The sequence below is a fragment of the Haemaphysalis longicornis genome, unplaced genomic scaffold (assembly GCF_048455015.1).
Source record: "Haemaphysalis longicornis isolate Haplotype H1 unplaced genomic scaffold, Haemaphysalis longicornis Haplotype H1 scaffold_1, whole genome shotgun sequence".
Lineage (NCBI taxonomy): Eukaryota > Metazoa > Arthropoda > Arachnida > Ixodida > Ixodidae > Haemaphysalis > Haemaphysalis longicornis.
Window position 1 is genome coordinate 231,547,987 of NW_027526203.1, and position 16,373 is coordinate 231,564,359.

At 44.1% G+C, this 16,373-nt stretch overlaps 1 protein-coding gene across 1 annotated transcript in view; it reads left to right on the forward strand.

The window, feature by feature from the left end:
• Positions 1-16,373, forward strand: part of LOC144142634 (polycystin-2-like) — an 81,334-nt gene that overhangs the window by 43,031 nt on the left and 21,930 nt on the right. Inside the window, exons 7-13 of the mRNA XM_077674285.1 lie at positions 2,437-2,502; positions 3,827-4,057; positions 4,377-4,498; positions 6,283-6,403; positions 7,380-7,478; positions 8,393-8,523; positions 12,021-12,257. Coding sequence (XP_077530411.1) covers positions 2,437-2,502; positions 3,827-4,057; positions 4,377-4,498; positions 6,283-6,403; positions 7,380-7,478; positions 8,393-8,523; positions 12,021-12,257 — 1,007 coding nt within the window. The remainder of the gene's footprint in view (positions 1-2,436; positions 2,503-3,826; positions 4,058-4,376; positions 4,499-6,282; positions 6,404-7,379; positions 7,479-8,392; positions 8,524-12,020; positions 12,258-16,373) is intronic.

Sequence of the window (16,373 nt, forward strand, 5' to 3'; positions counted from 1 at the left end):
TGCTTGCCACATGACAGGGGGACAGAATAAACAACTTTTTCAGTGCAAGAAACAAACTTGTTTTCATGGTTGGTAGTACACTTGCTACGCGCCGATCCTGAATTAACCTTTCGGCACATTTGGGACAGTTTCAGTGGGGCTGAAAATACCACCTTTACATTTACGTTACTTCCTACTTTTTTCAGGCCATGGGCAACTCTGTGCATGTACGGAATAACCGCAAAGCGCTCTTTCTTGGTGGGGGCAGCCTCAGGCTGGTCCCCTTTCTTTCCTTCCTTCAACATGGACTCGGAAACAGCTGTCAGAACCCCCATCGGGTATCCTGCAGTCACAAGCCGCCTTGTTTGCACCTCAAAACTGCTCTGGATGGCATGAGGGCAAGATTTCCTCAACGCGTTGCCAAGGCAGGTCTTGACAATTGCTCTTTTCACGAGTTTCGTGTGAGCAGACGCGTAAGGCAAGAGTGGCTTGTTACCACGTGGGTCATATTGCCAGCAGACGTGGTTTTCGAGAAGCCGGAGTCTCAGCTCAAGGAACTTGATAGAGCCTTTTGATGGCCCCTCCTGAGTCAAGATGACCAGGGACAAACACGACTCAAAGGTGCACCTGGCCTGAGCCATTGCAGACGGGAAACCTGATTTGTCTGCGTTAAACAGCACGAAATAATCATCTACGAACCTGAATACTTTTTCCACTCTAGACCCCTGTAAGCTGCCTTCAAGTGCCCTGTCCCGACTGGCCAAGAATAAGTCGCTCAGGATCGGCGCTATACAAGAACCAATACAGACACCGTTCTTTTGCAGGAACGTATTGCCCTTCCAACTGGCGTAGGTAGAGGTCAAATACATTGAGAGCAGCTCTAGGAAGCCTTGCACTGACATGCCGATGTCATTTTGGAATGCCACACTGCCGTACTGATCAATACAGTCTTCAACGCAAACTAAAACATCTTTTTGCGGTAATGAATAGTACAGGTCCTTTACATCGAAAGATCCTGCCATGTACCCTCGGTCCCTGTTTTCCTGGAGGTAACTTATCACATCTTCAGAATTGCTTACTAAAAACGGATCATGAACGGGAAGCCGTTTTAGTTGCAGGATACCCGATGGGGGTTCTGACAGCTGTTTCCGAGTCCATGTTGAAGGAAGGAAAGAAAGGGGACCAGCCTGAGGCTGCCCCCACCAAGAAAGAGCGCTTTGCGGTTATTCCGTACATGCACAGAGTTGCCCATGGCCTGAAAAAAGTAGGAAGTGACGTAAATGTAAAGGTGGTATTTTCAGCCCCACTGAAACTGTCCCAAATGTGCCGAAAGGTTAATTCAGGATCGGCGCGTAGCAAGTGTACTACCAACCATGAAAACAAGTTTGTTTCTTGCACTGAAAAAGTTGTTTATTCTGTCCCCCTGTCATGTGGCAAGCAGTATGTAGGCCAAACCGGTCGATGTCTCAATGAAAGATTAAGGGAGCACAACTATAACGTTTCCAAAGCGTTCAGTGGTCATCTCGCCAAACATTGCCGCGATTGTGTTTCCAAATGTCAGCCGGCGCTGGATCAGAGCATAGTGATAGGGAAGCATGACAACCAAATCGTGCGGGAAATTTTAGAAGCCAACGAAATCTTAAAGTTAGGACAACAATGCGTAAGCACACCATCTATCTCCCTCTCAGATAAGGAGTGTCAGTACTTGGCGCAGCGCACACCTCCAGGTAAATGAAGATTACTTAGGCCTGTCCCACGGTTCGATTGCGATTGCGACCACGATTTTTGTTATGTCATTTGTACTTATCTCGTTTCGTCATGACCACTGTGAGTTTTATGCCTTCCCAAAATTCTTATCGTGACACGCCAAGGAATACGTGATGTATCTATTCCTTTCATGTTATCATGTATAAAAACTTTTCTTTTCCTTCTCCTTTTCTACTTTTTCCTTTTTGTTGTTATTGCCAGTGTTCCTACAAAACCGCTGGCAACCACAATAAAATTTCAGTTGTAAGTCAGCGCTGTGTCCGTTCCTTCTTCCTTTTGTGTCCTGTTTTATTTGCGCTGTTACCAAGCAAGACAATGTACCAACTCGCCCAGTCGTCTGTTTTGGTAATTTTTACACTTGAAATTTACGGCTTTGAGAGAAGAGTACCGTGGTTAGTTGGAGTGCCATTCACGTTAAATGAAAGCACCGTGGAGAGTTGGCACATGTTACTGGCACCACTAAAACATGCATTGACATTTTCAACATCCTTTGCGAAAGTTTCTAGACATGCCGCCCATTTGTTTACCGAATTAAAGGTTGGGTTGTGTTTATAGATGCATTCTCCTGTTGAGGGGTAATGTTAGTGTGCTATGTAAGCTGTTTCTAAAGCACTGTTTGTCACTCATCCTTTACCCTTCGACGAAATTTTTCTGACTAGTTGTGTTCTTTCTCCCATTTTTATCTTTTAGATAAAGAGCAACCGAACTAGCTACTTCAAGTCTGTGTGGAACATCCTTGACATCCTTGTCATTTTGGTGAGTGGGAATACATTAAGGGACGCTTCAGGCTGCCCTGCATTTCCTGCATAGTACCATAGGTGCCTGCTGCAGTTTGCTGTAAAACTGGGGCGTCTCTTGAACTGGTCATTGCCCAAAAGCAAATCAGTGTCTGCAAACTGTCCACAATCTTGCTTGTATGGCTTGGGTGGGCATTGAGAAGTCTCCCGGGCATAAAGGCCCTGGATTGATAACCAGAAGCAGATTGCCTCTCAGCATGACTGCAGGCGTCCTTTATGGCCTCAGCATTCCTCTATGTTGCCGAAACGTAATCTGACAGAGGGTAAAAGCTATCTATGGCTCTGGTTTACCAGAGTGATCGGGAGGGTGTAAGTCTTCACGGGAGGATTCAATGTGGTTTTTAGTTTGCATGATTAACACCTGGCTTCGCATGATCGGGAAAAAATTTATGTAGCTTGTCTGGGCATTGATGAAGAAATGTATAGAAGTGGCCACGTCACAGGCCTGAGTCACTGCCTTCAGTAAACTTATTTATGGAGCCAATTGCATGGGCAGGGGATTGGAGTTTTATGGGTTAAAGAGATTCTAAAGGGAAACATTTTTTTGTTTCAGTGTTAAGATTGAATGTTTTGTCGCTATTTAAGAGTTTGTTCAAACATGAAAGCTGCTTTCTGTGCTTATGAATTAACAAATAAAGCAGGAAGTTCTGTTTCTTCGCATAACATTCTTTCTGATGTGGGGCAAGGTCACAAATAGCAACTGGGGGTCCTTCCTAGCTTATAGTATAAGGGCAATCTACCAAGGGTCAGTTGCAGTCCTGTGGATGAATTTTCTTTTTCTAGCAGCCTGTAACAAGCTCTGCATATCCTCCTTAAAAATTTAGTTGTTACAACTAGATTGGTAGGTACATTTAAGCAAATTTGTAGCGTATAAAAATGTCATTCAAAAAGAGGGGACCAGGCTTACTAATATATCAATAGAAATGAACTTGCTTGTTGCTTTTGGGGCCCAGCAACAATTTCTTGGAATGTCGGAGAACTCGCAGAAAATAAATTTCTGGCAGTGTCAGTAGCTTCTTGCTGCTATGACTCTTCTGTTGGACACCAGCTTAGGAGCCACCTACAATGTTCATTTGGCATTACATCGTGACTGACCTGCATGATGCCACATTGTGTTTAACATTGGTTTTTATGCATGGCCTCTATGATGCACTGACTACTGGTGGGGCCTCATATGACGTGTCGTATTTGCAATTGAGCTTACATAATGGCACCTTTTGAAAGTCATTGTAAACATGTCTCTTTGGTGAGCTTGACCCGTGCTTTTTTTTCCCCTTCTTCAGATCTCCACTGTGTGCATTGGGTTCAGCATATACCGCACTGTGATGGTCAACAAGCTTTTGGCAGGCCTGCTGGAAAAGCCGGACGAGTTTGCCGACTTTGGCCGGCTAGGCTTTTACCAGACACAATTCAACAATGCCGTGGCACTGGCTGTCTTCTTTGCTTGGATCAAGTTTTTCAAGTACATCAGTTTCAACAAGACCATGACCCAGCTTTCCTCCACACTTTCCAGGGTATGGAGCCGAATGCTGTAGGATGCAGTGCATGTGCTTGCATGCCTAATGAAGTGAACAAGGGAGCACTTCACAATGTGTCTGTCTCTGTTGGAGGGGTGTTTGCTACACTAACAGCATGCAGCGAAGAGCTGCAGTAGGCTGTAGCATGTTGCATGTTATGTAGATTACTTCCTAGCATGCGCAGGTTGTATTCCTATACTTTGTGCCTGTTATGACTAGTAGTTGTATTAGCTGTGACGTTTTTCCATTTCATCCTCTGCATTGATGCCTCTTAGTGAGCACTAATGCTTTGTATTTTTTTTTCTTTGTTCCACAGTGCTCCAAGGACGTGGCTGGCTTCAGCATCATGTTTTTTATTGTTTTCTTCGCTTTTGCCCAACTGGGTTACCTTTTGTTTGGAACTCAAATGCAAGGCTTCAGTTCATTTGTGAATGCAGTGTAAGTTGGAATCATTCTTGGCATTTACATTTTGTCAATCCTGTTGCTTGCCATTTGCCGACCCTGCCACATTTATAAAATAAGGTTTTACTGCTGTCACAAGCAACGAATGTGTGTCTGCAGGCCTGGAGGGGTTCGTGAAGGCATTGCAGGGGGCCTTAGGCAGCCTTTCTTCAAAATTTCCTCTGAAGCATCACAAGTGCAATGTTTCCAGTGTGTAAAATGAATAACCGCCAAATCATGCCCCTCCATCACAAAGATCTAGCCATGCCAAAGATATGGGGCAGTAAAAGACGCCAAAAAAAGTTGTCCACATTTTTAGGAGAATTTAGCATTTTCTATTGCCTAAAATTGTTCCTTGTAAAAAATTGGTTAACTAAACTTCTGGAAACCATATATTGGTAGTATAAATTCAGTACTACCGTAAAACATTTAATTTGAAGCTTTTATCTAGCCACGATTATTATCTTTTTTTAGCTATGAAATTGAAGAAGTGGTTGCGGGTATTAACTGGAATGGAGGTAATATTTTTTGGTGTGGAATAGTGTCAGCACTGTTTCATTTCTATCCTTTCATTTCTATAGAGGCAGTTGAAAATACTGCGTATGCATGCATCATAGGTTCATGTTCAGGTAAAAAACAATAAATGTTTGCAAGAGACTTTCTTTAACACAAATAATTTTGGAATAGGTTTGCGGGAATAGCTTTGTGGTTTCAAATGACATAAAAACACAGTATACAAGGAGAATGAATTGGAAAGGGCAAGTGTTGTCTAGCAGCAAAGGGCTTTCATCCTACATACAGAATAATGCAAGGCAGAAGAACGTACATGCAGCTAAAACAAAACAAACATGTTATTAGGGACACGACTTGTGTTCCTTCCAGTTATTATCAAGGACCTTGATTTTACAATATCAACAGCTTCAACAGGTTCATGTGTAATTTGTTCTTTGTGCCTAAAAAGAACTCTAGTTTCCTTCACAATCACTCTACAGCTGCCATTGGGAATGCAGACTTTAAATGCATGTGGGAGGCATTCTTTGGTGCATACGCTTGTTCCTTCAAGCACATGTTAATTCATCGTACGATCTGGCCCACATTTCCAGCAAAGATTGATGAATGACTTTTACGGGTCTGAGCAGAAATCGAGATTCAATATTGTTAGCTTCTCACCTTCACCGTGTAAAGTTTGTTATGCCTGCTGGGTTGGACATTTCAGTTTCTTTTGACACTACATTGTGGTGAAACTGGCTCAAGTAATCTCTTGGGTCCTTGCTTTAACTTGTCATCACCAGCTTGAACACGACCAGAGCCCATGCTTTTAATGAAATGTTTATCATAGCGCCTTTGATGAAGATACCTTTATTATGAGGAGGTATCGTAGTAGAAGTGTACTTGCTGCATTAATTTTGCTCTTACCAAACCGTACAGGGGGCAAATAGTACTCTGGAACCTCACTAAGGTGCACACAGCAGGACAAGAAGAGATGTCCACTGAAATAGATGAATGATATGGTTTAATTGGCATTATAGTAGAAATCAAATTGCTACATCAGTTATTCTTGATAGATACCTTTAAAGGACTGAACTTCAGCCTAATTAAGCAGATATGTATTAAGAGTGTACTTTTATTACAGTCAGATTTCCTGAGTGGTTTTTATAGGTTACAGTATTTCCCAAAAATTGTCCCAGTTAATTAATTTTTATGCTCTGACTGTACCCCTGGTGTTGATTAACCCTGAACTGAGAATGCAACCAGACTACATGCTGCGTGTCATTACACAGGTTCACGCTTCTGCGTCTCATCCTGGGTGACTTTGATTTCGAAGAGATGGAGGCGGCCAACAGGGTGCTGGGCCCCATTTATTTCCTCAGCTATGTCTTCTTCGTCTTCTTCGTTCTCTTGGTGCGTCAACACCCGCTCTCTTTTGCACATTTTTCTTTTTTACTCTTTCGAAACCTTGTTGCATTCGTCCAGATAGTCTACTAAGAGGCACTGAAAACTTGGAAAGTTTATAACCTTTTGTGTTATTTAGTGACAAAATATCCTATCTGTTCTTGCTACTTAAAATTAGCGGATTATTCGTGAATGTGTTTCATCCTCTCGTTTTCCTCCCTCCCACTTTTCATTGCATAAGTAGGATGTCGCAAATTGTTAGTAAGGCGGTGATCTATTTTAGAGGCCTTTGCAAGGGCTGTGCTTCAAAAGCTCCGATATCCCATTGGCAAGTTTCGGCTGCTTTTCAGGAAGTGGGGGGGGTTTAGAAATAGGAGCAGGCAAAATGGCTTCAGGCAGCAACATTTTTTTTCATTTTCTGTTTTATTGTAGGCTCGCTGACCCTGACATAATTTATAAAGCAAGCACAGATGCAACTTGTAAATCCAGTAATATAAGCGAACTTATTTCTCCTGTATAATACACAGTATGTTATGAATAATTTGGGAAAGGTAGTTGGATGTCACTTTATTGTAAGGATTTGTTCTTCTGCTTGAAGCTGTCACGGCTGATAGAGATATTACCTGCAAGTTACTTATGCAACTGTGGCATTCGTGTTCTTGGCAAGCCACTTTATTCACCTTGCGAATACTTACTAAGGTTCCATAGGTGCATGAATTGCAGTCCTCTTTATCCACATTTTTGTTAAACGTACCCTTCTCTGGGCATAGTTGCCTGTACATCAAATTGCTGTGTAAGCATAGTTAAAAAAAAAAAAGTGTTTATGTCCCCGATATATTTTAAATAATGCCTAGACATTAAAGCAAAAGTTTCACTCTTAGAAAGGTCACTGCAGTAAATCAGTTGTGACTTTTGCATATATAGCTTCTCACAGCATGTGACGATGCCCTTTGCATGTTAACTGTGAATTTCTGGTTTTCCTCAGAACATGTTTTTGGCCATCATTAATGACACCTATGCGGAAGTCAAGTCGGAGATTTCCCAACAGAAGAATGAGTTTGAGCTCGTGGACTACTTCAAGAAGGTGCGTGCTATTTTCGCTTCCTTGGTTCTTTTCCCCCGTTCATTGTCTAGTGCAGCGTGTGGCCGAACTAGGTACCTTTCTCTCCATTTTTGTAGAAAAGCTTTCTCTCGACTCTCATGCGGGACATTTTTTCTGTTTATTGTTAGCGCAAGCATAATTTGCCCACTGCCATTTCTGTGGGAGAGGTAGTTTCTGTGTCTCCTTACCTTGCATTCATCTCTTACATTAAAGCAGCCTTATAGAAGGTTTGGTTGCTTTTGGAATTTTGTAATCAAAAGTTGATATGGGCTGCAAGTCAGGCTGGGGTACAGTTGCAAAAGAAAGATGACAAAAACTTAAAAAAAAAAACAGCTAGGAATAGGAAAAGAAGGAATTTTACGTTTCGATGAAAAATAAAACAACACATCTCTACATAGCAGTGTCTGTCATTGACACTAAGACACAAAGGTGGCAGTGATTCAACATACAAAAAGAAAGGGCTACTGACTTTGAAGCTGTTTTGGGGGTTATTGCTGCAAGCGAAAAATCTGTTACTTAGCCTGCCTAAATGTTCCTAACTACATTACCTAATCATCTGGTTTGTGTGCAGTTTGAAATGAACCTCAATGCCCTTTTAAGTTGCAATTTATACTTGCAAGGGCAAGGAGACGCATCCCATCATGGTAGCTCATTGACAAAGACCAAACCGCTGAGAATGAAAGCGTGGTTTGATTCGCGGCCGCAAAAATTGTTTTCTGATGGAGAAAAATGCAAAAATACCTGTATGCATGTGATTGCAGTTTACAAGTTACCAAAGCATTGACTCTGTAGTACTCTTTTTTTTGTGAATTGTTTCGTAGGATCTATTCTGCATTTACTCGAAAAAGGACTTGGCTTTGTAAACAAGATTGTTTAAGGCACATCATTATTTTCAGGGTTACAACAGCATTCTGGGCAAGCTGGGCAAGCGAGATCAGATTCAAGACATCCAGAATGCCCTCAAAATGGCAGATGCTAACCACGACAACAAGCTGACCTTTGACGAAGTTCGCAAGACACTCAAAGCGTGAGCCAGTTTTTTATTTTGTCCATTAGTGTTCACACTATATAATGCAAATAAACCTCATGTATAGAGCTGCTTCAAGAAGATATTCAGGATTTCTTAGTATGTCATGCATGAGGGGAGAAATAAGGAAGACAATAAAAAAAGTGTAGCAGTTAGTGGGAAGAAATGTCCTACTACAGTCGAACCTCATTACACACTGTTACAAGAGACACTTGGTTATAAGAGACATTTCAGTGGAAACAATTTGGTTGGTTTCCCTATGTTCGCTATGTTAGCGACATCACATACAAGAGACCTTGGTTACAAGAGCCATGTTTTCTGGGTCCCTTGAGTGTCTCTTCTAATGAGGTGTTACTGTATTCTTGAGAGACAAGAACTTAAAAATTATACGAAAGGTAGAGATGATCACAGGTATCTAGATGTGCACTGGTTTTTACTGCAAATGTACCCAGTTAAACATGATCATGCATGTTTCTCAGACAAGCTTGGGCCAGTATATTTTGCATTTCTTCCTGAAAGCATGTCCAGTGTGTAGCTTTCTGTTTGTAACACCCCTGCCATAATTTTTGCAGGCACGAATACGACGCCTTACCAGTGTTTGTTTCAATTTTGCGGTGAAGGTGTTAAAAAAACCCGTTTCTGGTTTCATTTGGGACAGGAATTCATCAGAAAAAAAAAGGATTCAATGAAATAAAAACCAAAAAAATTAGCCCCATCTTCCCGAAGGGAACGCTGAGTAGATGCGGGGCATCGCGGGGTTCACCTACATTTCCCCCAAATTCGACTACGAACACAACGGAAACACAACGCTTGCTTGCGCCAACCCACTAACTGATGGGACTGTTGCTTCCATCATACTTCATCGGAAGAACGGAGTGAAGTGGAGTCAACCGCAGCAAGTGCTGAACTGAACGCGCGCAGCGCGCTACCCGATTTACATTCAAGGTTGAAGGAGAGGAGACGAGAGGAGGAGAGATGCGCAAGTGCCGAGCATGCGCCGCGAAAGCAGAAGTGAGAACGTGGGAGAAGCGAAAGCGAAGTGCACGCAGCTGGTACGAGAGAAGAAGTAGCGGGAGTATCGCGCAGCTGTGGGAGAGAGGGGAGGAGGAGAGTTGCACATGCACAGTGTGAGTGCGGACGCTGACGCGGGACATGCCAAGACTATAAGTTGCTCCGCATCTAAAAAAGCTCTAGACTGTGCGTAACCTGTGCCTAAGGGCTTTCTTCATTTGCAAAAGACAGGCCCTCTACCTCACGCCTCATATAGTTTTGGATCAGTGCAGCTATGTAGGGATACCCCTTAATGGTTTTACTAAAAGCTTTAACTTGCAGCAAAGCAAGCAATGTCCAGTGATGCAAATGCACGTCCATGTATGTGCATATACTATAGAGGCCTGCAAAGCCCACAAAGGACTCTGCAAGGTCACTGGCTAAAGGTCAAGAAGCAGGGACTCAAGGTCAAGAAGCAAGGTCAGGAAGATGACAATACTTGCCCCCCACTCCCAAGAATTTTCTGGAGTCGCTGTCAAGAAGGCTCCATTAGGATGTAGCCTACCGATCCCTATGCCCATAACATGCATGAGTGTGTCTGTCAAGTGACCCCCGTATAGTTGCGCAGGTAGAGGACTCCTCAAGGCCACTGCAAGGATGCCACAAATTCACTGTTTTGAACTGTCCTTCATGGGTAATCTCTAACACGTAATATAACGGGAAGGGATATCACTTCCTGGTTGTGCCAGTGCATCCGATGATTTCATCATTGATGGTGTCAGTGCAGTGCAATAAAGCAGGCAGGAGTATGTGGATCCTGCTACCAAAGGGTGACAAGAAAGGAGACGGAAGGCTTGCAAGTGCCTGGCATAGCCTTAATCAAAACATGGCGTGCAGTTTCTCTGGTCAGTCATCATTGTTTTGCTACATACTGGGAGCCTAGATCCTTCCCATTTATGTGTGCTACCTAGAAGGAGCAGCACACATCAGGCTTTCTTTACTCAGCTTCACAAACTACCAGAGTGATGTCAAGCAGGTTTGAAGTATAGTGTGTCCGTTGATGACCCTTGCTGGTCTGTCTAGAGTGGCTGTGACTCCACCAAGGATCCTCAAAATCTGGCATAGAACGGGAAAATTCAATGCTACGAGTGAAACACAGTCAGCTCTGGCTGATTTTTAAGCTTCAAACGAAGGCAAGAAAGAGCACTCTGCAGCACAAAGAGTTGATTCAAGATAAGCGGTGGAACAGGTGTAGCATGCTTAGAGCCCCTAGCTTTCCGCGATTCCGCAATTTCGCGAAAAATCGCGGAATTAAAGTGTTTTTGCGGAATTCCAGAAAAACCGTTAAAAGTGTGGCGCTACGTCCCCAAAACGATATATTCGGTGAAATGTGGCGAAAAAGTGGTATTTTCTATTAGCAATAGCAAAATGGTTTCTATTAATTGTCTGCAACGTTTTTACTGTAGAAAATTTAAATTTTCATCCGCATATTCCTACCTTATCAAATAATAAAGGTGGCTAGGTGGTGCAGCCTCCACCCGAATGAAGTGGCTTAGCCATAAACACAGAAAGAGAACATTGCACACGACAAGGCCGGTCAGATTGCAAAAATTGCAAACAAATGAAGGGTGCAATGAGTAAAGGGGCTAGCTAGCAAGGCACTAGCATACTTGGAGAACTCTGACACTTGGAAGTTTTTCAAGGGTGTGAGGTGCTTGGATCCCCAGCAAGTTGGGTCCCTCTCAGAGAAGAGATCAGAATTTGGGGCCGTTCCTGGATTTATAGCCCTAGCTGCTGAATGGCAAGTGTACCTGAAGTCTGCCCAAGACCTCAAGTCTAGTGACAGGGACTTAGCACAATTTCTTTCTAAACAAGAAAAGCCAGGTGAAGATTTTGATGTCGTGGCTTTCTGGGCTAAGATGGAACACCTGACTCCAACACTTTCTTCCATTGCCCTTAAATACCTGTCGGTGCCAATCAACTCTGTTGACGCAGAAAAGTCATTCAGTCGCTATGGTGACATTGTGCCTCACAAGTGCCATTCTCTTGGTGAAGAAAGCACAAAGCATCACCAGAGGCTCAGCCACAACAACTTCCTTCAGTTGTAAATAAAATCTAGCATGTTAGGAGTCTGAAGTGTCTAATAAATGAACTGTTACATGTACCTTATGCCGTTTCAATGTTGTCGCGGAATTTTGCAGATTCCCCTATCTAGAATCGCAGAATTTGAAATGTTCCACCACAAAAAGTAAGGGGCCCTAAGCACGCTGAGAATAAGACGAAAATTTCCTCCAGATCAACCAGTACGTCTCACTATAACTGTACTCGGAGCAAGGTTGGCACCCTCTAAACATTGCACCTTAGTGTCCCTTAGGACAGGGCCAAATCTTTGAATACTGCCTACACGAGAAGACAGGTAGGGCCATGTATACAATTTCCAACTTATATAAGCGCGGGTTATGAAGTTGCATACATGGAATGCTGGCTTCTGCTGGGTCCACGTGCAGGCAGAACTTCAGCGACATGGAGATCGAGATGCTGTTCTCCAAGTACGACGTGGACGGCAACCGTGAACTGAACGAGCAGGAGACCAAGGAGATGATGGCCCATCTCGAGGGGCAAAAGGTCCTGCTCGACCAAGAGATTCAGCGCGAGAAGACCTCCGGCAACGAGAGTGGTGGCGGCGGCGGCGGCGGTTGTGGTGGCGGCGGTGATGGTGGTGTCCCTCCCGAAGAATTCAATGCGTAAGTGCCACAGGCCTGAGGTGCTCCTGCTTTTGTGGAGCTTCACATAAGCTGCCCTTTTTCTGACTGCACGCTTCAAAACGTATGCTCAGAGGAGTATTGTGCACTGGGATGGATGCGCAGCTTTAGAAACATCAAGCATGCAAGTGGCTACCTCACGTCAGGCACATGAGGAGTACAATGACGCAAGCCAGTTTACAACTGGCGATATCCTGCAAGCGTAATGTACGTTGGAAACCTGATGAGGATGCACAAAAAAGTGCACAAACCTGCGATTTAAAATTTAATTGAAGTGGTGATATGTTCCACTAGGCAAAGTTCACCTGGATTATACTTGTGCAAAATTAACAGGACTAATCTTGTGCCTGGGACTGAATGCAGATACTTTGAGAGCGTATTTGACTTTCGAACTATCCTGGCGACACCACGTTGACTATATTTATTACAAAAGCATGTCGCACACTTGGTATGATGGTATGCTGGAAGCTGAAATTCCAAGTGTTTCACATTAGAAACGAGGAATTTGCTATCTAAGGCAAACATTAGACCAATATTAGAATACGAAGATACCGTCTGAGACTCTTGGACCATGCACACATACAGAAACTTGAGAGTGAAAAGTATGCAGCTTGCGTCATTGTTCAATATTATACGAGGTATTTACTCGCATAGTGAACCCACTTGCATAATGAACTCTGCCCCCCACTTTTCTTCTTGAGAATTTACTTTTTTGTCACATTGATATGCAGCGAAAATATGTTTTCATCTCGGCACGATTGCTGATGCCGTAAACGATCGCAGTAACTTGATATCACGCTACAGTACGCGCAGAATTGCTAAAAACACATTCCAACAAAAAGAAGTCTCAACAGTAGCCGGAGATGTTTAGCGCAAATGCCGTGGCTCACAATTTAAAAATTGCGCGCTTGCGGAGTGTCATGTGCTGAACGCAAAACAAACCTTTTTGCGCCATAGAAACGTTGCAGCGTGCGAACAAAGCACAAAACGTACTCCGCACTCTTTTTCTGCTCCTTGCTGTTCCGCCTGGTTTTGGTGGCATGCGAACAATCACTAAACGTACTCCGCACTCCTCTGCTCTTGCTGTTCCGCGACGTCGCCATTACGCTCCATGGTTTTGTTGTTCAGCTGCGTTGTGACCTTTTTTTGAGCTCCTGGTGTGCGCCGTACGATGGGCCAGCACATGAGCTACACAGCCGGTTTTAAACTGAAGGTGGTGGAGCATGCGTTGATGCACATGTAAACCATGCGGCTGGGTGGAACTTCAGTGTTGACCCAGTGCGTGTACGCGACGGGTGAAAACGAGAGGTTTTTGGGCGGTGGACAGGGATCGCCGTGTGTTTTCTGGGCCCAAAGAGGGGACGTTTCCCGGTGTCGGGAAAAGATATTTTGGAGTGACTTGACGGCACGAAAGAGACGGTGCGCTGTGGGCCGACAACAAATGTGAAACCGCAAGCGGCTTCAGTGAACAGGACTACTACTCCATGACTAGCATGTCAGGAATAAAAAAGAAATTTGATTACATTACCTACGTGTTTTTTCAAAAATGGTAAGGATCTAACAGCGCTTCTCTTAGCAACTTTATTCTATGAGATTTCAACTTTTAAAAATCTTTTGAAATTTTTTCCCGCATAATGAACCCTCCCCCCAAATTCATGCCGAATTTTCTAGAAAAAAAGTGGGTTCATACACGAGTAAATACGGTATACGATCGCATTCAAAACATCATTGCTATTTTCTGCCCATCTACAAAAAGACTTTTCAGTTGTTAACCCACCCCTTATGTAACACATCCAGTGAGGTTTTTAAGGAAACAAAGTAATGTGATGTAAAAAGAGAGCTTAGGCTGGGGTACCCTTCAGAGCCATAGGGAAACACTCAGGTAAGACAGTTGCACAACATTGGCTTCAATGGAGACAGCCACGTAAAGACATCAGGCTATACCCAGATGGAAATGATTTCCAGTCCTGGCTGGGTTATGAAACACGTTTCCAGCCTGGACTGGAGTGAAGTGTCAGCCGGAACCAGTGGCTGGAAACCAAAATTTCCAGGCAGCGGAAATGACACGTTTTCTGGCTGGAAATCACACAATTCCCAACTGGAACAATGCCCTCTTCTAACTGGAAATCCCTTTTTTCTTTCTGGAAATACCATTATTTTCAGCCAGTATGGTGTAGCTTACCAGCTGGAAATTGCTTTATTCTTGCTGGTTCTACGCCACTTTCTAGCCGGAAATTGATTGATTTCTTGCTGGATTCTGCACCACTTTCCAGCTAGAAATCACTTTTTTCATGCTGGATTCTTTTCCAATTCCCAACCAGAAATCACTTTTTTTTTTTTTTTGATAAATGTCTACTCCCAGCTGTGGTAGCACATTACCAAACAGAATTTTACCATTCTGACCTTTCTGACCCTATACATATTACCATTCTGAACAATATAGCGCCCCCTGTCGTGGGAGCCATAGAGTTTCTTACAATATAACTAGAGGGGAAACTGGTGCTGCGATCGTACGCCTCAATGGGCGTGATGGGTAGTTGTCGATTCGGATTGGTGCTCGATGGCTCGCGGAACTTACTATAGATTGCAGGCAGTTTCGTTTTCGTTTTGGATTTACATGAACGCATTTGCCTAGGCGGGGTGTTGGGAGGAGTGATCAAAAATACGTTTCTCCTTGAACTGCATGCCTCGCGTGCACTGACACCGCCCTGAGTGGAATGTTTTATAACCAGAGTTGCGAATTGGGTGGGTTATCAATGCATTGCCGCACAGCGAGCATGAAAACACAAATGACGGCGCTCTGTGCGGCGAAGTTGTCTGCTAATTAGGAGTTGCGGCACTGCTCATTCGGCAGAGCAATGCATTGTCAAAGCTGGTCAAAGCTGACGGCGGTTGCGAATCACTTGGAACAGCCACACCTTTCGTGCGAACGCCGGCTCCTACGGCGTAGAACAGCAGCACCGGCGGCTGATAGGAACGCAGCTTGATGTACGTCACTATATAACTTCTCCAATTTTCTTATGAGCACAAAACTTCTCTTGCTATTACAAACCACCAGCGGCAAAACTTTTACAAGTAGTTTTTAAAGAAGTCCGTGTCCTGCCGTAGTTGGCGAAAAATGGCAAACCTGCTCCACAAACCTTCTCGACTCCGCGTCTGCTTTGTATTTAAACGCGCAGTTTTATTTCGTAAAAAACCAGTTTTTTGTCACTAACTTTCTTGTTTGCCATGTAATACAGTGTAGACCGCTTATAACGTATGTCGCGGGAGCCGCAAGAATCCGCACTATAAGCGGTACCGCACTATAACCAAAACACGCGTGAATTCAACCACATCGCCACCTATCTCTCAAGTCAACCTACATTTATCATCACTCAAACGCACAGCACTTAAAAACGAAGGCACGGTCTATATTTCGTATTATTTTTCACATCAGCCGCTGCTGCAGGGCAAAAGCGCAGTCTCACAAACGGCGAGCGCGGCTTTAACTTCCGTTGTGTTTGTTTTGAAAGACTATGGCTGCGTTTTTAGCGTCTATGAACAGACGCCGCAAGACGTGATAAAAACGCCAGCGGGATTTTTTTTTTTTTTTTTACCCCACCTTGTGTTCACGATGCCGAAGGCGGCTGCTTATCAGCGCAACGTACTGGTGGTGGAAATCTTCGGCTTCGCGCGGCTCGAATGTTCGGAAAGAAAAAGAGCGGTGGCTTATCTGCAACAACGTTCTAAAGCGTGAACCGCGTGGTAGATTTGGTATCGCGAAAACGTGCAGTGCACGCCAGCGCGGATACAACTGGCGTGGTGTGGGCGGCGCGGTAAGAGGCGGCAACATGGCGTCGGCACTGGCCGTGAAGCGGTGCAGGCAGTTCCAGTAAGTTCCAGCGACCGCTTCTAAACGATCGCTGAAATGCCGCACGGGGCGCAAGCGAAGATGCTCATGCAAGAAAAGAGCTAATTATGTGGGCGAAAAGTGGAATATAAACTGCCATCCACACTGCTTGTGAAAGCGCCCATCAAAAAATAGCGCGGTGGTAAGCCTAAACATCTCTGGCGCGGCTAGCCGGCTCGGAGCGCTTCGAATCTCCCGCCATTAGGTAC